A 27395-nucleotide genomic window follows, 5' to 3' on the forward strand; every position below is an offset into this window, starting at 1 on the left:
CTGCCATGACCACTTCAGTGCTCCTGTCCAGAGGTCTGTTGGGCATGGTGTGGTGTGTGCCTGGTTTGGCTTCCTGGCATTCTCTTTTCACTGATCTCAAGTTATATAACAGACAACAACCAAGGCTGCTGCTTGACAAGCCCTACTATCTCAGCAAAGTGCCTGCTTGGAGGAGCAGTCTTGCCTCTGCTTATGACCTTCTCCTTTTGTGTGACACCAATGGTAGCACAGCCAAGTGGGATCTAACGGGGGAGTGAATTTTGAAAATTTAATTCTAATTTTTAAAATTTAAATTAATTTAAATTTAATCTTGAAATCCAATTTTGAAAAATTAATTCATATATTGGTATTTTTGCTAGGTTACCTTTAACCTACATAGTCTCCCAGATCTGGTCCCTGTGCAGCTGCAACAAATGGGTTTGTGCAAGAATGGGGACAGCTCCTGGGGCCAGAATCAGTGGTGAGCAGAGAGAGAAGCACTTCAGAAGTGGCTTAAAGGTCCTTCTTTGAGCTACAGGCTTTGAGACAAACCTCCTTTCCCTCAAAGAGCATCCTGCTCTGGAGGTTTGCTGTGCTTTTTGCCTCATTACTGTTGCACTCACCATTCTTGATTTCTGCTGGGGGCCAGGCACAGATGCTCAAGAATGAGGGGAGTAGTAATAAAAAAGGGAGTGCATGCAGGTATCCTTTAAGAGTTTGCCCACATGTGTACAGTCTTCTAACAGTTTGCCATGTAGATTCCTTCTGAGAAAACAAACAAACCCCTAAAACCAAAACAAATTAACCAAACCACCAAAATTGAAAGACTGTGTCCCTGTCACTGTGTTCTCCATGGCCCTGCCATGATGAATTTTTGTATTTGCTCTTTGTACCTTTTTATATCTTTGGCAAAGATATAAAAAAAGCATGCCTAAGCTGTTTATTTTTATCTGCATTTTACTTTTATCTGAATTTCTGAAATAATTTAGTTTAGTCTCTTTAGTACTTCTCATATAAGAAATACTAAGATAGCACTCCTTGAACTTTTTTTCCTGGAGGTGGGTTCCAGCTACATTACTGCTGCATGGTGTGTGGCACATTTCCTGTGAGCTTTGCTTTAAATGACCATTGATTTTCACCTACTGTTTCATTGCTTCCTTGCAAATTTTTATTGCCTTTTGAGTGACTGAGCACTGAATTTCTTTCTGACTGTTCTCAGTCAGTTTAATCAATACTAAAACTGCTTTCTGTTACCAGGAAATTTTGTTACATAGGTGATCTGAGAAAGTGGGTATGGAGCAGCACACATCCCCCAGAGCTTTCCATGTACCCTATTGTTGTCTTCAGGGTTGTTCTCAATTCTTGCATGTTTCCATATGTTAATTGAATATTAATTTTAAAGGACCTTCCTCTTTTTTCATGGAATTTGAGTTTTATGAAAAGTGTTCGGTTGAGGCAGGGAGTGAGGAGTTTATCAAAGTTTTGGACAAATGTGAGATGTGTGTCAGCCAGCCTTATGAGCTTATTGTCTTCATAAAAATAAAAAGGTTTTACAATGGTGTGACTCCTTCTGTGCAGCTTCTCCATAGCATCCTCCTGTGCTGTGTAACTGTAGTTCCCTTTTTCTTGCAGTTTCACTCAGCTGCTGTGGAGGGGAGTGGTGGCTGGAGGGGCTGGCATGAAGTGGGAGAGGATGGCTGGGAGCCAGCACTGTCTGGAGGTTACAGGGCAGGGCCATCCTCCCTTGCCAGGGCTTCAGTGCAGGGTGAATGTCATGTTGAGCCACTTTGAGAAGAATTCCTGGCGTGTGTTTGGGGTGATGAATGAACACCACAGTAGGTGAGAGTATCTGGCATTGTCAGCAGAGGAAAGCAGGAGAAGCATGATGGGAGTGTGTTAAGAATCAAGTTGGTATTTGTGACAAAATCATTCTGTGGTGCTGCTCTGATTGAATAAGCCTATTAAGTGAACTTCTGGCAAAGTTAAAGGAATCATCCAAAGGGAAAGATTTCTTCATTTTGCCTTCTGCCTAAGGCTGTTCTTTGACAGCTTGCAGTAACTAAGGTTGTAAGGGAGAGAATCATGTCTAAAGCAAGTAAAATAGCTTTCCAGAATCCTTTTCCTATGGAAAAGATTTTATTAAATTGTTGCCATAGCAATGGAGTGCTGAATGCATCATAAATTTTTTTGCAAAGTAAACACAAAAGATGGGGATACTTTTGTCTTTGACAATGGAAAGTTTGTTTAAGGTGTCTGGGAACATTGTAGTCTTAAATTTAGGAAAATAAAAACTTTATGACAGCTCAAAACCCTCTTGAGTTTTACTCAGGGAAACAGGGATTATTCCCACCCCCTAAGTAAACATAAAAGATGTTAGATGGGATATTTAAAATTCTCTGATCTAAGTCAAAAAACTGGGGAGGGGAGATTAACATATTTTACTTAATCTAAGAAATAATTTTATCAGAAAGTATAGTGTCTTTAAAATTCTTGAACAACTGTACTACAAATCCTTCTCTCCACATTACAGATGATGAAGCAGATGTAGTGACTTGGTGTTTAAGCTAATGGCAGTACTGGGAAGAAAACAGACATACCCTGGGCTGTCAGGACAGCACTTCACTCTCTGGAGCATGCCAGCTTTCTTGAGCATTGCTACTGGCTGACCATCTGTGAAGTGTGGTGCTGGTACTCATTGTCAATCAGTAACAGGAGTTCCAATAAAAGTGGAAATTTCCAGCTTTGACCTGTGCTGCTAATATCAGAGCTTCCAGGAGTTGTTTTTTGTCCTTTGGAGTAACCAGGTTATGGACACTTCTGAGTGTCTGCAACTACTGTATTGGAACCACTCAATTATCCTTGATAACTTTTTCAGATTTTTTTTTTTCAATAATATTTTCCTCCCTGTGGTTAGTTCTTTAAATATCTGGCAAAAGATGTATTCTCTCCCTTAAATTTGCCTTAATAGTCTGTTTTAATAGTAAACATACAGCCTTGTGGCTTGCTTGTTTCCAAAACAGGACATGTGCCAGCCTGCAATGGCTGGTGTTCCCTGGAGTGTGCTGCCTTGTGGGGTGGATGCTGTTCACTTGTAGGAAAATTTCTGAGGGTGAAATGGCTTTGTATTTGTTTCTGTGCTGAAGTGAACGTAGCCACACTGGGGAGGTCTGTGTAAAGTGTTATGGTCTGGTAAGCAGTCTGACTTCCTTTGGCTTTGCAAGCAGCAGTGATTTATTTTGTCTGAGATTTGCTTATTCCTCGGGTTCCATCGGATGGGATGAGAGCACAACCATGCCAGGAGCCAACTGAGTCGTGCTGGCTCTGAGCTGGGTGAAGGGGAGAGGGGAGATCTGTGCAGGCCAGGAGAGAATGGCTGATTAAAATCAGAGCAATGGGAGCCTAATGGAGATTTTTACTGTAAGATTTCTGTAGGTAAATATGGGGGATTTTTTGGCATGAGTTTCATTTATTTAGGTCTTCCAGATGGGTGGAGAAAGGCATGGAGGGTAGAAAGAATCTAGTATATATTGTAATCAGTGCAGAGATTTAAATTAAGATTAAAATGATTAATTCTGAAGTAAATAATTGGGTGCATATCATTTTTATATAAAGGAATCTTAATGAGAACAAAACAGATTAAGGTGTTTGAAGTGTTTTGAAGGGTTTTTTTGTAATCTTATTGTACATATATGCATAAATAGATTAAAAAAAACCACGGTATTTGAAGGTCACGATCTGTTTGTGCTCTGCAGGATGTTAAGATGATTGTATGCCAGGTATCAAGGCACATTTCAGAGGATACACATTGTGGAAGATTTCCAAAAAGGAAAACTTCAGTTTGTCAGTTGAAAGATAAAAAAGATTTCCCTTCTCGCTTCTTTTGTTTATATTTTTGAGGGCCACTTTATTAGATGCTTTTGTTTCTAAAGCAAGAGTTGTACATGGTGTATGATCTTTATTAATCTAATACATCATTAAAAAATGTGCCTTACTATCACAAGAGTTTTTTAGAACATCCTATGATATGGACCTAGTGCCCTTTGACTGTAATATTTTGTAGTGAATGAGATGGTATTGAATTGTCTCTTAGACACTTCTATTAGATAAATGTTAAGCAAAACAAAATGAAGTTTCTAGGAAAAAAGTTGCTGTCAGATTTCCATGTTTTTATTGTCTCAGTGTCAGAGTTGCTTTACTGGTTGCTTGCAGTTTCTTGTGGAAGTTGGGCAGATACCATCACCCCTCTTTTCTCTGAGCAGTTTTGGTTTTACCCTAACCACCCACCATGTAAGTGTAATGGGAAATTCAGGCTGTTTTATTGTAAAAACTAGTTACTTGCCTTTCATAGGCAGTTAAATGGAGTTGGGTCTGGAAGATGAAGTAGGCCATTTCTTAGAATCTTACCTAGCTCTTTTCCTCTAAGTCAGTGCCCAAGGTATTAAACAATTAGTTGCAATTAATTTAAGTAAGCACTGCTAACCTTGCATTTTACCTGCCTCCTCTGAGACTGTCCATTTCAGATCATTAGTCTGTATTAAATTAAATTATCTTTGTATTGCAGTACGTTTTGCTTTTGCTGGTAAACTTTGTATTTGGGCAAACTTAGAAAATGGCTTTCTGATTGTTGCTCAGAAAGCACTTGAGGGGCTGGAAGAGGATCCCTCTGTATAAACTCAGAAGAAATGTTTTGCCTGTCAGAATCAATTGGCTTGAAAAATGTTATCTGGTGTCTAAATGAAATTACAGATATGTAAGACTTTCTTCATAAACAGGAGTGTTTTCACAGGTAAAGATGTCTGTTTATCCTGCCCTCCCTGGTTTTTTCTCCCACAGCAACTTTCTTAGTGGAAAGCAACATATCCATCAACTGATACTGAAAACCAAGCATTTTCTGCAGCAACACTATGAATTCACTTTATGCATCTTGTTTTGTCTGAAAGGCTGCTTTAATTGCAGAACATGATGCTGATCAAATTGAGGGGTTTCATTTTTTGGTGTTCAGCTCCCTTTTACTTTCATAACTATTTAACATTCAAAACTAAATGTTGGATTTGTTCTCCTTAGAAACTGAACAAACCGACTCAAAATCCTCCAAAGTAGTTGAAAAAAGAAATAATTCAAAAAATTGTGTTCTTAAAACAATTGTCCATAGCAGCTCTTGTCATGAAGGGAAATACCTGAGAGCTGGGAGAAGAGTAGATTAGACTTACAGCCCCCACCTTCTTTGGGGGGTGACAGGTTTGAAATCTGAGAAGGAGTGGCAGCTTGTGTGGGATATACAGATCAGTGTGTCCAGTCTATACAGGTCAGAGAAAAGGGTGAGTGGAGGCTGAAGGAGGTACCTCAAGGGGATGGGGTTTAAGATGCAGTAAGCTCTCCAGCTGTGCTCTTCATAGCACAATCTCTGCTGCACTCTACCAGTGTGCGTTAATAATGAATTGTCTCGTGTATACAGGGCTTTGCATTACTTAGAGGGTGAATAATGTCAAAAAGCATGGTAGGTTTGAGGATGCCATTATGGCTTTAAATGTTGTTGAAGGGTTGTTTTGGTTCCTTGGGATATTGCAGGCAAGGCTTTTCAGGAGTGGTGAATTGGAGGGGTTTGGGTAATTTTTACCAGGCTTTAGAAAACTCTGGAAGAAGCCTCTTACAAGCAGAGATCATAACTCTAGACAGAGTTGCAGTTACTCTGAGTCCTGTCTGGAATGTCATGGATGCTTGGTCTTAATTTAGTCTTTTTTTACTATGCCAGGGTTAGCATTTTTGGAGTTGGATGGTCATGGCCTTGAAACAGAGCAGTGGGCAGGAAGCTTGGCACCATCTGAAAATTTGATGCCGGCCATGGGGATGGAATAGAAAGTAGGGAGTGCCCAGATTGTTGATCACTTGTACCTGAAAGATGCTGGTGGCACTGTCCATTCACAGAAGCAGCAGCAGCTGTGTGTTGGGAATGCTGTACGTTGTGTAATGAGCCCCCAGTGTGCTGTAGTAGTGGGAATGCAGCAAGATGAAACGCTGAAGACAAGAACCAGTCACTTGCATTGCAGTCAGTTCAGACTCTCCTTTCTGCTTTTGTTTTTTCTATCACTAATGGACCAGTTCTGTTTTAGCTCTCTATTCTGAAAGTTGCCAGGGGCATCTTTGAAAACTCCAGTTCAAATGAGAATGTTTTAAGGAAAGTACAGAAACTGTTCATGTTGTCACAAGGACTATTGACATCTAGAGAAGTTCTTCTCTGCTTTTTTTTCACCCTGCCAAAAAGGGTTCTGTGTTTCCATTAGTGGCTCTTTTGTTGTTTTGAGATATTACATTAATACTACAGAAAGCTTACTTAACAGAGTTTGTGATCAAAACAAATACTGTGAATCTGAAGACAGAAGTTTCTGATACAGTGTGAGTAGAAATGGGGTGCCAATGGATGCTTGCTACTTCTCATCTCCTGAGGCAGATGATTTGGGTATCCTGTGATATACACACACACACAGGAAGGGCATTGAATTGCTGGAGCCAAAAGTTGGGAATGTGGCTCATTTAGAAGTCTGGAATTGGGTATAACTGTGGTAGGAATATGCCATTTCAGTGTAGAGGGCTGCTTTGCCAAGATTTACACTAGAGCTAAATATACACATTGTGCATGCAAAGTGTTTGTAATGTTCCGTGATCGCTACAGCAGCCTTTCATAAGGGCTGTGGCTTATTAGTTAAAAATAGGCCTCCTTTGCATATGCAAATTTTCATTAATCTAGTTTAACACTCAGTCAGTTTAAACATTTCATTTGTTATATAGATGTAGTCACTTTTATAAATCCCTGTATGATGTTTTCATATGTAGTTAGGACTGAATCCATAATTTTCATATGCACTGTCTCTTGCTGGGTAGAGCACGAGCTTCTACTACTACTTGTCTTACAGATCTGTGGGTTTGAATGAGTGGGGAACCACAGCATCCTCACTGGGTTGGCTGCAGAATGTGAATCTTCCTATTTTGGGAAGCATTAAACAAATATGTATACATACATGTGTGATAGACGCAGTTTGTAAGACTGTATTTTGAAGTGTTTCACTGGAAAGTGTTGGTCACATGTAGTCTGAGAAACTGACCCTTCTGAGTCTAAATGTTTTAAATTTGGAACTGGTTTTAATATTTTAATTTTTAAAAAAGGTGTGTAACCTGAAACATCTTTCTAAAATTCTCAGTTGCTCTATGTATTTATTTTTATGTTGTAGTCCAGAAGAATACATGAAAAGCATATAAACATAAGTGGTGGAAGAAGGAATCTCTGAAATTTCCTGCATTATATTAATAACTTAATACATTAAGTTTTCACTTATGTAAGCTACTGCTGTGAGCTCATGTAACCTTTTCCCATTTGTCGTGACTCACTGTATTTCCTATGCGTAATTCTTCCTGTGCACAAAACAAAGGTTTTGGCATCAACAAGATAAATATACTACTCACTCCCTTAGGTACCTTGTAACCAGTAAGTTAATGTACTGAAGAGAGGACCATTAGATAGATTAGTTTTTCACTTTGTATTGTATGAGTCAGTGATTAACTGGGAACTATTTTAGTGACAGTGACCCTCAACCCACAAAGTCAGTCTTCACTCTCACTAAGCTAACTCAGTGCTATAGATGGTGATTTAGCAGAAAATTGTGTGTTAGGATTCCTGAAGCATCCATCTCACTTGAACTGTGCTTTAAGAAGTCTTCTGAAAAGAAAATACTCTTGTTGCTATAGTGATAAGTTGGATGATTTATAGGCAGCTCATTAAGATTTCTCTCAGAAAAAATCTAGGCAGCTGGAAAATGTTCTGGCACAAGCAGTTTGTGGCCACGTTGATAATGTTGCAGAAGGAGCTCCTGGGTGACACTCGGAATACCAGTTAGTGTGGGTTGTGCCAAAACAGCTGTGGAGTATAAAGAGATAACCTTGGACAAAATGGAAAAAAGTAACAAGTTTATATGAGAACAGATGGTTTTATAAAGCAGGGGCAGTGGACTGTGGAATTGTTGTTAGCTGTTGTGTTGTAGTACATTGTGGTGTGTGGTTTTATTTTATACCAAGCTTCGTCTTGAAAACATGAATTCAGTTTCTTATTTTTATATTTAGATGTATGGTCCTTTTAAAAGCCCCCAGCTTTTCATTGGTTTGTTTGTTTGTTTTTCCTTGTTCCTTCTCCTCAGTAAACAACAGTAAAAACTTTACTGCCTTTTTTATTATTCTTGAGAAGGTATCCTTGATATTACAGTGTAATGGAAGGAGGAGTATGAGGTAGGATCATCTTAGTTACCAAGTTCCTGATGCCCAGTGTGTGATTTTTAAAGGGTTGTAAGGAATTCTGATATGAAATTTGTTTTTAAAAAGATCAGTTTAGAAAGTGAGTTAACTTGTCTCTACAATTTGGCTAAATCTTAATAGGGGTTTCTTTTCTTTATGCACAGGTTGAAAAAGAAAAGGCAAGTCAAACAAACCACCGAGGCTGTCTCTGCTAATTCCCCTGGATCTCTTGTTTCCAAAACACCTTCTGAGAAAGATGATGAAAGTAAAGTTATTTTGGAGCAAATCAGTTCCTCTGAAGAAAACTGTAAATTTCCTGGGGAAAAGGAAACTGCTCCAGACAAGGAAAAGAAAAAGAAAAAGTACAATCAACTGAAAGACATCAGACGCACAGAACTTAAGAGATACTATAGTACTGGTGAGTTATGTTAATGCTGTAGTATTTTCAAATATGTTTGTTTTGATAGCTTGCTAATGTTTCTCATAGTCTGTAGGCCTTTCTTAAAAGGATAAGTAATTTGGATATCCTTGCTATAAAAGCAAATAGAATTATATATTTCAAAATAACTGCTACTTACTTAAAATTTGCATTCTCACAAAAATACTTATATCTTGTTTCTCACTTCTAAAATTCAGTGTTGTTATAAGCAGCAGTTAATTTATTACTGGATTTTATTTTAGTTATTTTTAAGATTATTAAGATAATGTTTTATGGGGTTCAGTTTTCTTGGCAGGGCTATTTCTTTCATAAATTGATGTATATTGTTTAAGGCTTCTGTCTTAATTCATATTCATGTATGTCTGTTGAAGTGTGAGGAAGTAAGTAAATTAACTACATATTTTTAAACAAGATGTCAAAGGGCTTGCGTGATGGCTTGTTTCCCCTTCACCTCCCAGCTGTCTAAGTATCCCAATTAATTATAAATTCCTTTTTAGATTTTCTTTTTGCAAGCACTTCAGAAAAAAATTGATTGTATATTAATATATGAGTCATATACACATCTGTTCGCAGTTCTGGATTGTAATTAGTTAGATACTCTTAATTGATTTTAAATATGATTTATGAAATACTTCTCATTCCAGATTTTGTCTTGGTATTTTGTTGGAAATGAATTTTTAGATTTGGAGAACTCTGGTTCCATCTTATAAGAAATCCTTTCCCAAAGAGAAGAAATTGAACAGAAAACTGTAGCTATCCCTAAAGCAGACTTCTTTACTGCTCACACAGTGTGTGCATGGATGGAGTCCTTAGGAGAAAAAAAAGAAATTTGCAGCGAGAATGTTATGTACTGAGTGGTCGTGCAACAACCAGAGTGCTTTTTATGAGGCACTATAGGCCTTGCCATAAGGAAGATAAACCCTAGGTAATGCTTCCTGGCAAGCTGAAGGATTTACAGTGATTTATTGATCAGGCACTTGTGACAGATTTGAATGTGATGAGATCAATAATTTGAGAACTAAAAGAAAACTTCCTTCTCTGTTTGAAGGTCCGACTGTTGTTCTAGAAATCTGTGAAAGGAAAACTGGACAATTGTTAATGAACAAACCTGTAAATTTTTTCTGCTTTGGTAGTATGCTGATATGAAAAACCCCAAACATGAAAATATAAACTTCTTCTGCATTCCTAGTAAAGTGCTTCTGCTAGAAGTACATGTTGTTTTGTACCTAGAGGAATTTCGGGGTTTGTGAGGCAGCTGAATTTTGTTTCTCACGTTTTTCAGGAGTTACATTTAAAAATTCTGCAACAGTTGTTACTTGGGGTGGTGAGATGGGGGGCAATGGGATCACTCCCTGTCGCTGAAGAATGTGGCAATGCTAGCTAAGGAGAATGTAAATATGTTTTTGATGTCTTTGAGTTGTCTTTGACTTGTGATCCAACAACCAGTACAAACTCAGGTTTTACTTATGTTGTTTTTCATAACTGCTCCTGGTTTCATGTGGACAAGCATCATTGATGAGTGGGCATCATTACAGACTGACTTGAAATGCTACTGATCTTCATGTAGGTGCACAGAGTTTCTGGGTTCTGCAGAAATACAGATTTTTTTTGAGAAATAGTTTAATGCTGCTGTTGAGCTGAGCACAGACCAAACTGGCAAAAACATCCTTCTTTTTTAAACGCCTTCTTTCGGTAGTTCCTAAAGGCTTTTACCCAACCGGAGCATCAAATTGCAGAAGTGAAAGTTTAAATAGAGACAGAAAAGAGTTGATTGTGAAACAAGTGCAGTAGCTCCACATGCAGCTTTCAAAATGAAGTCTTTTCAGTAGAATTGATAGTTGCCCTGACACTGGACTACATGGCTTCTAGTTCCTTCACCCACTGCAGCTATGGCTTGCAGCACTAACTGCTTAGCTGTTTGTTACTGCTGCTCTCCAGAAAGCTGCCACCTTTGCCAACATCCTGAGTAGTTTCTGAGAGCTGTCTGTGCAGCCACAGCAGTCTGAAAGAGCTGGACTTGTTTAAGTAGTTTGCCTTTTACGTGCGTATAGCGTGGCAGAGGACAAACCATTCTGTCTCTCTGAGCTGAGTTCTGCCAGGCGTACATTCGGCAATTCTCTGCTGGAAGATGTGTCAGCCGCAGTGGTGGGAAGGTGCTTCCAAATCTGTAAAGACTTTATCTTTTCATTGTTGATATACTTTAATATGAAAGTGTCTGAGAGGGATTATCCATGTATATATGTCTTAATTATTTAATGTCAGGGATGCATATTTCTCATTTCCCCCTCCCCCCCTTCCCTGTCTTTTTTTCCCCTCTGACTTGTCCCATTATTGATGTTTCTGAAGGGCTTGAGAGTTTTGGTGTCTGTTTCTGCCCAACTATCCAGCTTTGACTAATGTCTAGGACATAGCCTACGGCATGGGGCTAGATGATCTTTAAGCTCCCTTTCAACTCAAACAGTTCTAAATTCTAACTTGATGAAAACCTGATACAGGAATTACTTCTTTTTTTTTTTCCTCAAAATGCTTTCTGTACTTTATCAAAATGGTTTTTTCAGAAGAAAAATGTATTAAATCCAATAATTAAATCCAATTAAATCTGCAACAGCCTTGCAGATTTCCATGATACGCCCAAGCTTTGTGGCTTAGTGGAAGTTCTGTCATTAGATGATTTGAGGCCAGAGGAGTTGTGTCTGTCAGTCTAACAGAATGAAGGCCACTGTCCTGTGAATAATCTCCCTTTCATATTTCACGGGACAATAAATCCTTCTTTATTTATTTTTCTAAAAGGTGGGGGAAGGAACATAACATCTCGTTATAATTTGTTCCTTGCACACCACGTCCCTTCATTAGAGGCTTGTGAATGTGTTTGCCTTTTTGAATTTTTAAGTGCAGTGGCATCCTGACTCCCACTTTGAATGCTGTGCTTTTTAATAGATTCCCACAGGCACCAACGCTGTCAGGAAGATTTTGTTGACTTAGTAAATTCCTCTGCTCCGGTGGAAGGACTAACACGGCTTCTGAAGGCTGTGCAGAACTGGAGGCGGTTATCCCTGCCAAGAGAGTGGTTAAAAGACTTGGGTTGAGGAAGGTGGAAGCGCAGCGGTGCGGCGAGGAGCTCCTCTCCTGCCTCCAGCTGCGGCGTTGTGTTAACGCCGGCAGCCGGCGGGTGGCGCCGCCGAGCCGAGGAGGAGGAGCTGCGACTGGCGCATCCTTTAGGAAGGGCTTCTCCAGCATCCCTCTCCCAGCCAAGACTGTTCAGTACAGCACATAGGCTTGCTAATCTCACAGGAGTGGTGGCACCCTTACAAATAACCTGAAGGTACACAGGAATGATAATTTTTTCTTGAGGCACTGTTAAGTGGCTGAATAGGTCCTACTGCCAGAAAGTTTCTCCAGTGTAGTCTCATAGCTTCCTTTCCTCTTAGCACTTGCACCGCTCTTCAGTGCAAGTTCCATAATAATTTGCAACATTCAGTCTCCAAATCTCATCCTATAAGACATTGCCTTGCAGATACAGCCCTTGTTCTCTTGCCTTGAAACAACAGAGGTGCTAATACTGATTGTTGTTTTCTCCTGAAGATCAATGGAAATAACACTCCTTTCTCCGTATTTTTGGCACGTCTTTTGGCTTATGTGGTAATCTGCTTTTTAACTTTGTCTTACTCTTTCTGCTGTTGTTGCTGCAGTAAACAGCTTTCAGACTTTGGAAGATATGTCTGTCTGGCACATTACAGTGGTCATGTAGATGCTCTGGCTGCTGTACTCGGTGCCCAGGATGCTCTCCCCTTCTTATTTGGATAACTCAGCTGGCCTATTTTTGCAGCTTGGCTGCTTGGTTCTGACATGCTCTCTCTAGGAAGCCTGTTTTGATTGAAAGATGTTGATTTGACTCCTGTGAGATTAGGAAACCACAGTTCCTGTCAGGAGTTGCTGAACTGGATGAAAACATTTGTGTTGTGCCACTCAAGACACTGAAGCAAGTAAAAGTGTAAACTTCTGAAGACAAGCAGTGTGACAGTGGTCAAAGACTACGCTGAATTTTATCCATATATTTATTCCAGCATGATATAATGTGTCTTTCTATCAGATGTGCATAATATTCCACTGATTCTGCTTGAAAATCTAAGCAGGTGACATATATGAGGAATCAGTCTCCATTAAAGAACATGTCATAAAGAAAAGTTTATTTTAGGTGGCTTGTTGCAAATCAAAAAGTTACTTTTGTCAACAAAATAAAAGCCAGTTGCTTCTGCTCTGTAATTATAAAGCCATCCCTTCCCATTTACTGCATGGTGCTCAAATTATACAGGAGTGGGAGATGAGAGTAACAAAACCCCCTCTGTTGTAGCCCTGATTTATATAAAACGAGCAGGACTCCTAAACACCATGAGAAGGAAAGTGGTATATGTCCATTTAATGAGATAATGTATCACATGTTGAGCAGGAGGTGCCCTAGGGGCAGAAAGCAGATATCTTTTTTTTTTACTTGTTCTCCCTGCCATCCCTTGAGCAGGGAGTGATACAGGAGCAGTGCAGCATGTGTGCAGTTGCCAAGCTTCTGAATGTTATGGGCAAATGACCAAGAACAAATTTTAGTAAGTAAAGCAGAGAGGGCACAGCAATTTTCATTACTCATTACGTGGTAAGATTGGCCCTGACTGGCACAGAAACAGCAGAGGCAGCTCCCATAATATCAGAAGTACTTTATTTCAAAGATGAAAGTTGCTTGCAACGCAGTAAACATTTATAGAGAATTTAAATGGAATGGAATAGAATGGAATGACATGATGCGTACTGAACACACGTCGCATAATAGTTAGGTCATCTGCTAGGTAGGCTTAATCTGAAGTGGACTTTTCAATAAATATTGAGTTAAAAATGGAAACTTCCTTCTGTTTATCAGTCCTGGCTTTGTCTTTTGTATTACCTGATACAGAACAGTAAGATGTGGTTAAGGACCTAATTAAGGTGCTACTCATTAAAAAAGAAGAAAGAATTTAAAAAAAAAGAAAGTCCATACAAATTTTTGCTTGTAGATAGCTAACTGTAATCAGCCCTAATCCCTGGGGGCTTGATTTGGTCAGCCCTATTTGTGTAGCAAAGTACTTTCTATTCTAAGTAATCCAAGTGATTTACAAGTGGGCTACTCAGTGTTGTGTTAAGTTGCTTAATACAACAGTAAGAACAGGATCTAAATTTTCCCAAGTTCTGAGACCTTGCCTTAATGTTTGTGTTTCAGGCCAGAAATGACTGTGGATTTAACGAGGGGTGAAAATGGAAATAATATTTTTCTTTCAGAATGAAGATCTCAAATAAAATTGAAGAAGCATAGGAGGAAGTCAATTTGGTTATAATTGCCTGTGTAGAATACCAAAGGGATTGGAAAAACTTGCAGATGAGCGTAAACTGAAGGTACTGACTAGGCAGTGGCTGGTTGGGAAGCTTCAGGAAGCTGGTTTATTAGCATTGGTTATAGAAACCATGTGGGAAGAATAAAGTGGACAAATGACTGAAAGGCAGCTGTTTTCAGGTGACCTGTTCTGGAATGAGAACAAATGGTCTTGAATTCCAGTGGATCAGTGTTAAGGCCACCTGGTTATATTCAAGCTGTGCTGTTAACAGATGTTTGCTAGAAACAGTTGCACAGAGAAGGGATGCCTCATCCATAGGCAGGAGAATTCAATCTGGAAAGTAAGTACCAGTAATAATGTTGTTAGCATTTAAACTCTGAAAATTTGCATGGAAATGTCTTAACATTGGCCAAGCTCCCCATGGCACACATGGCAACTTAATCTTGAAACAGAAGACTGAACTGTTTTTAAGTCTGCTTTTAGAAGGAAATGAAGCTATATGGATATATAAAACCAACTTGTAAACTCACCTGTTGATAGTCAGTAATCTAATGTATGTTTCAAGTAGGAAGCAAGGGAATTGAATGGGAAAGTAAAGGACAGAACATGAAAGCTGTCCAGGAACATAAAAATTAAGAGATTTCTTAACTGTGTTAAGAACAAAAGAGAAACTAAAAATAATTTTAGCTCAGTATGTGATACTAGCAGTTGAATTTTCAGTAGTTTTCTGGTGCTTCTGACAGCAAGGAAGATGAAAGAGTTGTCATATTTCTGGGATAATGAAAGGAAATATGTCTTTGTGGTTAACAAGTTCGTCACTTCCAGGATCCACTGGCTTATCATGCCTGGGGTAGTCTGGCTTTCCTAGGTTGTGCCAGCTGCCTGCTGAGTCTTGTGCTTGCTGAGCACGGGTGTCCTGTGAAGTTAGTCTTGATTACCTGCAGGGCACGTGCAGCTCTTCAGAGGCAGTCTTGATAGGGATCCTGTGCTGGGATAGAGTTGGACTTTCACATGTCTTTCTCTTCCCTGTTTTCTGGGAGGGCTATCAACCAGGCAGATTGAATCCTTTGCCTCTTCCCCTACACAGGCTTCCAGAGCCCGTACCCTGAGTGCCTGTGGAGCAGTCCTCTGCAGCATCCGCGTGTAATCAGCTCTCTCCCATTCCCAGTGACTCACCATAGCTCTCTTGGGACTTCTGCCCTTGGGGAACTGGCAGAATAGTCTCATTTTCATTTCAGACATTCTTTAAGGCAGCTATATTCATTAGCCAAGTATATATTGAGCACAATATAGTGCATTTGAAATCATGTTGCAGACCTTTTGGTCTCCAAGCAGAGGCATGAGAGTCATTTTTAGGGTGTCTGCATAACTCGGCCTGGTATCCTCAAGGCAGGCTTTTAATTTCTCTTCTTCACAAAGTTCCCATATTGTACTTGAAAAATACTGTTGAAAGTTAATATAAATGCTCTGAAAAGCACCGTTGTCTTCACCTACATTTAAATAATAACACAAAGTTGAGCCAGATTCTTTTGATTGTGTAACGCCTTCACTTCCAGCTTTCTCTACAGACATTTCCTAATATCTTCACAGTCTATTGTGACGTCTCTGTTGCAACTTGTTGGGTCATGCTTGGGATCGGTAGCATGTATAAACTGAATTGCTCTTTTCTATGGCTTCTGTGGAGCTGCTTGATGAAGTGATGACAGTCAGCAGTGCGTCAGATGCCAATGTCATCTCCAGACACAAAAACAGGGTGTGTGTCCTGTATCTTTAGAATCTTTTTGATTTTCATTTCTACATTTATCCTATGACCTTGTAAACACCAATCAGTAGACAGGACACTGCAGTGCTTGATTTTAGGAGACATTGTCCTGGTTACTTACACGGCAAGCTGTGTTGTGTTCAAGCAGCAAAATAAATGAAGAAAACCAACATGTGTAGTGTTAACAGTTTTCTAAAATGTCCACATTTTCTCTTGTGATGCCTAAGTATTCCTTCTCTCAGACCTGCTTTGATGACAGGCTGATTTTCCTTACTCTGTATTGTCCTTGAGTACCTGATGTAGTGGATAGTCAGAAATTTTATGGTGATACTTCTGCTGAAAGATGTGTTTAGATGCTGACATGCTCCTGAACAGGTTTCACAAGTAATGCTGTCAGACCACAAAGGAGCTAAAGCTACTTCTTGGGGATTAAGTAAATAAAGAGGAAATTTAAGTTTCTTAAGTGTTTCTAGTTTTTCATGTAGAAGCTGTAGTATGTGAATATTGCATGAATATCAATAGTCAAATTTTTACTGAAGTGTGCCCAAAAATACCTGACAGCAGGAGGAGTTACTACCTTTTTTATCAGTTCTTTGAACTGATTGTCATTTTTCATTGAGGCTCTGTATTTTTTGGTGATCTCTTTATTCCTTTGAGAGAATTGCATGGAAAATAATTAGTGGACAATCAGTTTTTATTGAGAATGGAGAAAAGTTATTTCAGGCATAGATACTTCGGAATCATGTGTCTGGATCTGATCAGGGAATTGCTATTTTCCTATGTCAGGAGAAGTCTCTCTAATGAAGGAGCACAAGTGTGGTTGTGATGGATGACACCTGCCCTTCTGTTTCAAGTGGCTTCAGCAGTACGAAAGGAGGAAGCCACCTGATATGATTCAGTGGAGTAAAAATACACAGAAGTAAGGGTGAAGGAAATTGGGGAAAGCAGGAAGCAGAAAAGAAAACTATATACCTGAGTTGGTGAGAAAGTGTAGCGATGTTTTTATTTCTTTTAACATGGAAGTAGTTATCTGAGTCCAGAATGTTTCTGTCTAGCTTGCTGGTTTTCTTCACGGAGATAGGTCTGATCAGATAGCCAAAAAACCTTTTTCTATACCCCCTAACTGCTGCACCTGGCTAAAGGAGGGAATGGAGCTGAAGTGCCTTTCTCAGAAGATGCTGCAGCTAAAACATCAGTGGGTGGAAGGTGTCCCAAACCAGGAATTTGAACCCTTTGGGGTTCACCCACACTTGACAGGACCCAAAAGAAAGAATGTTTATTTAAAACTAGTAATTTTAATGTGAATGCTGTTCAGTTCATCACTTTGAGAGTCATGAGGAAAGCTGGAAAGATGCTTTAAATCACAGTTGCATCATCCTGTGCACAGCTTTGCACATAGCAGAATTGCTGAAAGTTATTAAAAAGTCATGGTAGAAAGTAGGAATGGAAAATATTGTTCAGATAAACTGATTTGTCTTCCCCCTCCATCGTCCCGAGAAGGTCTTTCATATTCTTGAGATATCTGTGTTTAGAATCACTTAAGTGATACTTACTGTACTCCATCTCTGTTACCATAATTGGTATCAGTCCTCATTCATTGATAAGGAAACTACCTCAGGAAGTCTTGTTTGCTTGATTTCTTATCCATACCCTGATTAAGTTACTCTGAGGGATAACTGTTCTCCCCCAAGTTTATTGTGTTTCAGATTCTTTTAAGCTACCTGTAAGTTTTCACTCCTTTGTCCCGGTGTTTGGCTAGGACAAAATATAATTCTATTGCTTCTAACAAATCTGTAATAGAGATGTGGGTCTGGAATGTCCTGAAACAGCAGTGACATACTGAGCAGTGTGGAAAAATGATTAGTGTGTGATGTGGAAAAATGACTAGTGTCATACAGGTTTAAGGAAACCCTCTTTTCTGTCACCAGCACATTGGTTTTTTTCAAAACATACTGGTTTTTTTCATAGCTTAAAATCTGTGTTTGTTTTTTACTTCATCTCAAAAAGAATGTAGTAGGAGAGGGAAAGCTAACAGAAAGGCTAACCTGTGTGATCAAAGAAATAGGAGAGTCCAAAGTATCATAGGATTAGTCAGCTGGAAAAAATGAAGTAACTAAGAAAAGATGCTAGAAATCTGTGATATCATTAATGGTATGCAGAAGGTGAATAATGACTATTTATTTGTTCACTCTAAAATAGCATTAATTAGGATGTTCAGTGAAATTAAGTATGAAGTACAAGAAGGCAAGCACTGCTTTATGAGCACATCATGTTAGTGTGGGTTCATTGTGTAGTTCATTGGCATAGAATTGGTGTGGAGCTCTTGAAAGAACAGAGGAGTTCAGTTACTGAACAGTTACAATTCAGTACTGTTACTCTGGGAAATCTGTGATTTCTAGAAGCCAAGGAGCTAATCAGGGGAAAGATTTCCCTACTTACATGTGGCCTAAATCTTTGGTAAGACAGAAATTAATGAGTAAAATGGACTTTTGCACCAAGTATGCCATTGCATCTATCCTCTCAGGCTACTGAGAGTTTGTTTGCCAGGTGTGGAAAGTGGTCAGTCCTTTGTCCCCTTACTTGCTTCAGCATTCCTGCTAGCACTACCAGCCATGAGGCTGACTGGTGGCTGAGGACCCCTGTGGCAGGTTCAGCTGTCACTGTCAGCATTGCCACACCTCACATTGATTTGGGCTGGGCAGGTTGGTCTGTAGCATCGGTGCTGATGGAATCATCCTGCAGGGGTGATGGCCTCTCCTCCATGTGGGCAGCCCAGGGGACTCCTGATGCTCCTTGACCTATTCTATCTACTTACAGAGCTATTTACACAGTTGCAGAGGTGTAATTCTCCTATCATGCGTCAAGGTCTTTTGGGTGATAAACTGATTGACCTCTTTATCATACTCCTTCAATAGTTGCTTTCCAAATTACTCTTGGGTAACTCTTTTTTGTAAGGTTTCTTGTAATACTGCTAAATGAAACATCAAGAGTCTGCTAGGAAACTGTGATACAAATATATCATTAAGGGCAGAAAAATTCACATTCTAGACCTGTTTTCAGTAAGCCTGTATTTTATTGCCTGTTCTCACTTGGCATTCTTTTTCTCACTGCTTATTCTTTTGCTATTTTTATATAATTCTTAAATTTTCAAGTTTTCCAAAACCAGAAAGGTTCAGTCCACCCACTCTGCCCTTTGCCTAAAAATGCGGTGTGATCAAATTTGCATTAACACCTAGTCACTTCTCATGGGTGTGCAATCCTATCTCCAGTGTACATGCAGTGCAGGAAAATTTGGGAGGCAGAATCGTGAGTCATTTCACCACTAAGCAAATGTTCAAGTTCAAAAAGTAGCCACAGGCAGTTGTTTAAAGCCTGTGGAGCTCTTCATCTAGTTCTGACTGAAAGAAATGTGGCTCCTGAGGCTTCCATCATGCCTGCATGTGGTGTGCATGTCTTTGTGGCTATGCTAGAGGTACCTGCCTTCAGGTCATGTCAGAAAACATTTGGCTTCCTGGAGGAGAAATGAGAGAAAGTGAGGGGAACTGGAGAGACAGAATATTGTGGTGTGTTGTTTTGCCAGACTTTCCAGTCACTGCTGTAAACCGTTCATGTGGAGCATGATTTGTGACCTCAGCCTCACCACGTGTGCAGTATGTGGGCTTAGCAGTACCTGTCAGGTTTAATGGTTTCATTGCAACTTTTTCTTCTCAAGATGTGAAATTTTTAATTTATGACTTTAAATCTTTATATGCACAATTAAAAACATAGACTAGTTAAGAATTTACACTATTCAGATAATTAGGATGTGGTTTTGAATTGCCCAAACCTGTCTAGTAGTTAGGCATAATATATGGACAGTGTTCTCAACCCGTAGTTGCTGGCGTAGAAAAAGAAGGGCAATGGGGGTTGAGGAAAAAACTATCCAAACACAAATCCAACAATATCCAAATATGACAAAATGTCAGATTTTGGTTTCAGGAGACAAATTCACAGACTGTGACTGCTTCTTTCAGCCTGTAGCTAAACAGACATACAACACGTGTTCTTGCACATAGGTGTGAAAGAAAAGTGTCTAATTGTTCAAGTTATTTAGGATTTATTAACATTTTTTGACAAAAAAATCACGGTATTCTGTTTAATCTGAACTCAGCTTTTCTTTCAAGCTTCTCTTTCTCTTGTCTTGCAGTTAGAGTTTTTCAACTATGTGTGCATATTTAGTTCGCTCTTCTCTCTTGTACCATGCTTGTGTTCAGGGCCCTACTAAACAAACAGGTTCACAGTCCTGTCAGCCAGGAACTAGAGTATATTATATGTCCCCTGTGAATACAGTATTTCAGGTTATAATATTTTCCTGGATAGTATTTTTTAATCTCCAAACTTAGCAGCAATGCAATTGGGAGGACCTGGAAAATACTGATATTTTGCAGGGGGAGAAAGAGAGGTGTCCTACTTCCCAAGTAGGAAGCTGCAGGGGAGAAAGTTGTCTGTAGTGCTATTTTGTGGTCTTTTGTGCCACAGTGGTGTGGTGGTTGCTGTTATGGTCAGCTCAGACAAGGCTTTGGAACAAAAAATGTTTAGTTAATAACAAATATTATAAGCCTTTCAGAGAAACTGCTTTTATTGTGTATTGCAATTTCTCCCATCCAGACTTAAACTTTTTCCCATTCAACAGGTGCAAAATCTCTTTCTCTCTCTACATCTCTCTGGTCTACTTTATTTTTATTGCCCCCTCTCTGAGGTCTTGCTGGTGTATGTCTAGTTAGTGTGAGCTTATTGCTCTTAATTGTTTCCTACCTTGTGTAGAGAGATAAGTAAGGGTAAAATACCTGAAAACTTGTCTACTTTTTCCAGCTAGACCAAACAATTAACTAGAAGGTGAAGTCTGCCTTTCTTGTGTTTCTCCAGTGGAAGGTCACAAAAAGTTCAAGTTGTTTGCTTACATGGGTGTGATACATAGTTGCAATTATAGTTATCCTGGTCTAATTGAAGTGGTATTTTCTGGTAGGACAAAACAGCTTGAGATCAGTAGTTGGCAGCGTTTCTTCAGGCAGGATTGTACCATATTGGCAGTTGTATGTAGGAAATGGATAAAGAAAACTTCCAGTATTTCTCAAGTTTTTTGGCTGTCATGTCACAGTTGTCACTGTGTTTCTGATGGTTTAATACTGTGCCCTGATAATGCTGCCATTGACTATTTTTCCACACACTGCTTTCACTTTGATCAGCAAAACGTGGTCTGACAATGGTGAATACGAATGGTCAGGAAAACACAGTAAGAAAGCTAATTTAAAAAGTTTCAGTGTTGGTGTTCAGCCTCAGAGATGAAGTGTCTGAGATCATTGAGTGATGCTGGGTTTCAAAATGCTATCAGGGCAAAGCCAGCAGCATCCTGATCTTCCCCTCCCTCCTTCCCACTGTCACTCATGCCATCTACACTATGTGCATGTACTTAAACTGTGTTTGGTTTCTACACACTTTCTGCCTCCATTGCCTTATCTGTAGTGTTCCTAACCAATGCACTTCTCATGACTGCATCCCTGGCAGGTTATGGGTGGGATATGCCAGCAGTAACACCTGGATGCATGTCCAGGGCTCTTGGGAGTCTCTTCTGACTGAGGGAGCAGAACCACTGAGGCAGCCCCACAGCATTCATCTTGCTGTGGACATGGGCCAGCTGAAGGGTCAGGTGCAGCACACTGGGCCCCTCCTTGTTTCTTGTGTACATTACAGTGTGGCAGGCGAGTCCTCGCCCTTCCTTTTACTATCTGCCTCCTGCTCTCTGGAAATAGCAAAGGTTGCAGCAAAGCCCGAATGCAAGTCAGAAGCCCTGCGCTGCCATTCCCAGTCCTTTCCTCCCTGATCTTCCAGAGCTGCTGGCTTGGACCACAGGAAGAGTCTTCCCAGGAGGACAGTGTGTCCCTGCTCCTGGCTGCTGGTTTTGCTGGGCCCAGCCTTGCCTTGTGTTCTTGCCTCCCCCCACTTCATCTGGGGTGCAGCATCCTGCCAGCAGCAGCAGGACCTTTCTACGGTCTTGGGGACAGTCAGGCAGGGAGAGCCATGAATTGCCTCCTGGCACCCCATCCGCACTCCTGGAGCTGGGGCTGCATGCTGCCCTCACCCCCCCCAGGTATGCGGGTCTGGGCTCAGGTTTGGAGGGGAAGTCTCTGGGGCTTGGGCTGGCTGGGCAGCTCCATCCTGCTGCTGTCATAAGAGTTCTTATGGTAGGAAATCTCTACCATGCTCTAGTAGAGAGCTCTGGTGCTGACAGCTCACAAATGCCTTTTGGGTCCTGCAAGGGTTTCTGCAGCTGCAGTGAGTTCCGTGTATTTTAGCTTATAGAAAAAGTCTCCGCACAAACTTTCTGCTTTTTCATGCTTGGCTGTATACGTGAATGCTTTGCAGGACTCTTGACACACTTTTACCTTCAGAGATTAGTGTTTAAATAGAATGTACTTGTGGTGAAGTGGTGATTAACCAATATTTGTTGTGGTTGTACCAAGGCAGTAGATGTGTGTATATTCACCTGATGGTACAAAGTACTTGTACCCAGCCAAGGGTAGGAATCACAGAAAAAACCATGGGAGCAGTTGTGTATTGCTATAATTGTTAATCATATATACATTACTCTTGCAGAGTTCCTGAACAATTACTAAACCTGCTGTACTTGATGAAGTTTTCTTGTCTTACAGTTCAGTCTTATGGCTAATAGGCATTTTAATGTGTCCTCTTGTTGTTCTTCACAGCTGCAATTTGTACATACTGTAGATCTCTTTCAAAACATACTGAAAGGTAAACATCTTGGCAGTCAATTACTTGAATTTTTTTCTTTTTGCTCTTTAGATGACAATCAAAACAAAACCAATGAAAAGAAAGAGAAGAAAATGGTTTCTCAGAAGCCCCATGGTACCATAGAATATACAGTAAGTTCTGGTGTGTGGTGTGTTTATGCCTGCTTTTTGAAAGTGGAGTTGTTGACACTGAGAGGGAGGCAGTGGCACAAAACTGTAAGCACTAAATCTTTCTCAGTTTGCAGCTATCTCAATAGGGATTGCGCCTATTGATACCATTGAAATACCACAGTATAAGGAGAGCTAGGGTCACATATTGAATCTCTGTCCAACCCAGGATCTCTGCCTCTTGCAGCTGCCAGTTCAATTTTTACTTCTGCATTATGGCTCTCTAGTAGAGCTATGGTTTTGTTATTCTGAAAAATATTCCCATTCTGCCGTGTTGCTTAAGTCATCAAGCAGTTGACCTGTGCTTGATGAGATTGGTTTCTCTAAGCTGGAGCAGGGCAGCAATGTCCTAGCTCTGCCCAAAATGCCTGTGTGAGCCCTCAGGTCCCTAAATGCGTTCCACTCTCTACCAAACAGAGCCTCTGTGGAAGGTGGTGTCCCAGCTGGGAACTGCACAAATGCCTGACATGCTGCGGCTGCTGGAGGTGTAGTGAACTTTGCAGTGTATGACCTTTTCCCCCTTGCCAGACCAGTTCTAAATACACTTGTGCTGCTTTAAAGTTTTAAGAGAAAAGGAGAGGGGCACCTGTAACACCTCTACATTTTATCTACTGTATGGTGTGAAAGAATATTTCTGTCCTTTTTTTGATACTGGTTTATCACCTAAGTTATTAAATAGATGGGGTGTTGAGGTTATCAAGTCTATCCCTGCAAACAGTCTGTTGAATGGGTTTAGTTCATGTGTGGTGCTGTGTTCAGTATGGTATCTTAGTCATCAACTCTTTCTTCAGGCTGGAAATCAGGACACCATAAACAGCATAGCATTAAAGTTCAACATCACCCCAAACAAGCTTGTGGAGCTCAATAAGCTTTTCACACAGACAATTGTGCCAGGCCAGGTAAATCTTTTATTTATTTGGGGTTTTTTAATACCTGAAACATAATTACTTGCTGTGTATTGAGAAGTTTTTAACTACTTATGTGTGTCTTTTAGGTACTTGGATACAAGGATAATGGACAGTAATTTAAAGCCCTCCCACAAACTGAAACTCAGTAGATTATTACTTGGAATTGGTGTGAAAGGGAAGCTTTGTAATTGCCATATCTGACTTGTTATTTATGTGCTGTCACTAAAGCTTAAAGATGACTCTGAAGCTCAAGAAAATAATACAGCTGTTACGAGGGAGTTGGATTATTGGGAAGTCTGGATAAATGCAATCTATAAGGCATTAAAGAATTAGAGAGAGACAGAAACTGAAATGGCTTTGTGCCATTATGTTGGGTATGAGTCAGTCTCCTGTAAGATGAGAAATAAATGGAGAGAGACTGTTCAGGAGAGTCCAGGACTGGAAATGTAAGTGTGAAGATTAACACCGGGTTCATAAAGAGCAGATCTCTACTTCTGCTTCACAGCCATGAGGAGGTTGAAGTGTCTTGGTTTGCAGATAGGGAAACTGAGGCACAGAGCGATGGTGTGACTTGCCTAAGAATACCTAGCAGACAAAAGCTGAAATAAGGAAATCAGTTTCATTTTTCTGAATGTTTTTAAGGTGTACATTGCAGATATGAGTGATCAGTATTGTGCTGTTTTTCTAATAGAACACAGTTAATAACCTTCTAAAGCTTTTGCCTCACTGTTTTGAAATACCTGTTTGTATTTAGATTCTCTTTGTGCCAGATACAAGTGCTGAGAGGCTGTCTTCAAGTCCTGGTGCTCCTGTTTCTCCTTCATCATCAGATGCTGAATATGATAAACTCCCTGTAAGTCAAACATGGTTCACTGGTCTTAAACTTTCAAAATATTTTCTGATTCTGAAGCTGAGAATCAAGGCTGTAAATAACACTGTTTTGAGTTTACGGACCTTGTAGGTAGTGTCTTGTGTTAAATTAGTTTGCTGTACTATAAGATTTACTGTTGTCTTAAAAGTACTCCAGATTTTAGGGAATTCAAAATGTGGAAACCCATTGCAAGTTCAGTTGGGCCTTAATCTGTCAGAATTACTAAAAATAGTGTCTTTAAAGAATAGAAAGCAAAATATGAAAAATTATTTAGTGTTTCCTACCGGTGATTTTTATGCTGCTCTGCTCCAGACCCTCAGTCCTGCACTGGCATTCTTGCAGTTTAGTCTGAGCAGTCAGTTTCTCTTTAGTTAACAAATTGTGCTGGTACCCATATACAGACTTGTCTTTAGACAAGACTGCTGGATTTAATCTTTGTAAAAGGCCTCGGCATAGTTGATATTTCATTTTCTTTAGAAGGGTGATTGGCCGTGATGACTTTTAGGCAGTTTATCTGTCTTTAACATCTGCTGAGGTTAAAGTAATTAGTCATTTCAAATACATCACTATCAAAAGTGGAGAGAAACTTGGAGTGTATAATTGTGTTTAACCTTACCTGATGCCATCTGCTTGAGGAATCACACCAGTGCTTTGTGAGTAGAAGCCTTCAGTGTAGATGATGTCTCAGGGCAGGCCCTCTCCCTAATGAGAGCTTATAATTCAATTTTGGTGAGCTGGCCTGCCTTGGTATATTTTAATTTCTTGCCTGTTACTTCTATGGAGTTTCTTGTAAGATTCCAAGGGTTATTCTTTTTTTCAATACAGGATACTGTGGGAAGTGTACATGTGTATCTACATACATGACCATTGCTTTTCTTCTTTATGCAAATGCAAAATGATTGTTTGAACCTGGCTTTTTAGTTTTCAAAAATTTAGAAATACAAGATTCTCATCCTGTTGCTCTGCATTGAACTTTTCTAAGGATGCTGATTTGGCAAGAAAGGCTTTCAAACCAGTGGAGAGAGTCTTGTCCTCTACTTCAGAAGAAGATGAACCTGTGGTTGTCAAATTTTTAAAAATGAATTGTCGTTACTTCACAGATGGTAAGGTAGGTAGAACCTGATTTTTGGGCATTGTTTGAGATGCTCTTTGGATAAATGAGAGATGAATACTGGGAAAGTCAAATGTGCTTCCTGCTTTTAAAGAATGTAAAAGTTACATTGGCTTTATCTATAGCTGCTATGTTTGTTGATAATGTGATATGCTGTATAATTTTGTTCTTTTGCTTGTGTGTTGCTAGATACACAGAGAGAATTGCACTTCAGAGTTATGACATGTCAGGATTAGTTGTCCAGTTCCATCAAATTGAGCAACAGCTTTATAAAATGAGCATATGTTAATCTATTTCATTTATGACTTGAAGATAAATTTTAACTGTTTCCAGAGCAGTGTTTCCATATAGGTCTATGTTGCTTCTGCACTTGCTAATGAATGTTGTGCAAGCCTAATAAAAGGATAAATATTGCATTATGCAGTCTTCTCTTTCTGTTTCTTGTAACATATGCTAGGACTGCAATCCTAAATTACAGCAAGTGTTTTAGAAGTAAAGGCACAAAACTTGGGTAGTATTTTAGCCCCTTTCTCAAGGTTGCAAGACACTGTCTTACTGAACTGCCTTTGATATATCTGTCCTTGTTGACTCTGGTTTCAGTTAACTGTCTGTCTGTTTGGGTTTTCAAGTTCTCTGGAATTTATTACACTGGAGATGCTAATCATTGTCGTTTCAACATTTTTTCCCCCCCTTTATCCTGATTTTTGTAAGATGGATGTGTTTACACCTACAGTTTCTGGTTTCTTTTTGCATTGAGTGGATGTAGACTGTATTTAACAATTCTGCAATTTTACAGTCTGCTGTTCTGTAGAACGTAATAGAGAACTACTTGATGTCTTGCATGTAAATTACGGCAGTACTGTCACTTGCTATGTGATGCTTGTTAGGTGCAGAGGATACAGATTGCCAATTTTATGGCTGCAGGATGGAACAAGTAATTTTCAGTCAGAGCAATCAAAAATGAGACAGCTTCTTTGTCAGTGTAGCTGAAATCCCTTGTTGCCTGCAGTGGCTGGGTGGGAGGTACGGTCTACTGATGTATTGTCTTTGGGCTTCTGGGAGAAGCCTTTGCACTTTGTTTTGATTCTGGTATCCAAACACAAACCAAGCTTGTCAACTGAGTCATACAGGAGAAGCAAATGGGAAATGTGAAATCTTTGCTTTATAAAGGAGGAGGCATTAATGTACTCATTTGCCACTGCCAAGCCCATCAGCTTGGTATCTTACTGCTTTAAAAAAAAGCCCCACAAACCAAGCTTGTGGTCTTTTACCTACCTATTTATGAGCCTTGCCCTGCAGATGACCTTGGGTAATTAGTATCTGCAGTGTGGGTCATTCCAATTGATCTGTCTCCCATTTGTCAGATGTCATGATTTACACACAGCTTCTGAGTTGGTGAATTTTGTAGTTCATCTGGAGGAGAGGGTGCAGAAGCAAGACAGTGGAAATCTTCTTAAGTCTTGAAAAATGATCAGTTGCCATGGATTGATGCTGAATAATGGTTGATTGTATCAAATCCATTGCTAGAGCACATTTTGGAGACTTAAGTAAGTCCTCTGCAGCTGTGCAGAATATGCTTGGACCAATCACAGGAGCTGTTTCTAGGTGGGGAAGAAGCTGTCTCAGATCACTGTATGGAGAAGCTTTTTGCATGTACCTCTGGGAAAGTAGATCAGGGGGACCTCTGATGTGAACTTGGCATAGCAACCTGGATGTTTCCATGAGTAAAACTGTA

At 39.9% G+C, this 27395-nt stretch overlaps 1 protein-coding gene across 22 annotated transcripts in view; it reads left to right on the plus strand.

The window, feature by feature from the left end:
• NCOA7 (nuclear receptor coactivator 7) overlaps positions 1–27395 on the plus strand; it is an 82814-nt gene that overhangs the window by 36295 nt on the left and 19124 nt on the right. For 18 of the 22 annotated variants that reach the window (XM_086876982.1, XM_086876995.1, XM_086876988.1 and 15 more), the window contains exons 3-7: positions 8424–8677; positions 22655–22734; positions 23562–23669; positions 24433–24531; positions 25532–25657. In XM_086876982.1, coding sequence (XP_086733108.1) covers positions 8424–8677; positions 22655–22734; positions 23562–23669; positions 24433–24531; positions 25532–25657 — 667 coding nt within the window. Of the gene's footprint in view, positions 1–7983; positions 8254–8423; positions 8678–22654; positions 22735–23561; positions 23670–24432; positions 24532–25531; positions 25658–27395 lie in introns of those variants that run through there. The other 4 variants (XM_086876978.1, XM_086876991.1, XM_086876979.1 and 1 more) reach the window with 1 other exon arrangement.

The sequence above is a fragment of the Cyanistes caeruleus genome, chromosome 2 (genome assembly GCF_971803275.1).
Source record: "Cyanistes caeruleus chromosome 2, bCyaCae1.hap1.1, whole genome shotgun sequence".
In the NCBI taxonomy this organism is placed as follows: domain Eukaryota; kingdom Metazoa; phylum Chordata; class Aves; order Passeriformes; family Paridae; genus Cyanistes; species Cyanistes caeruleus.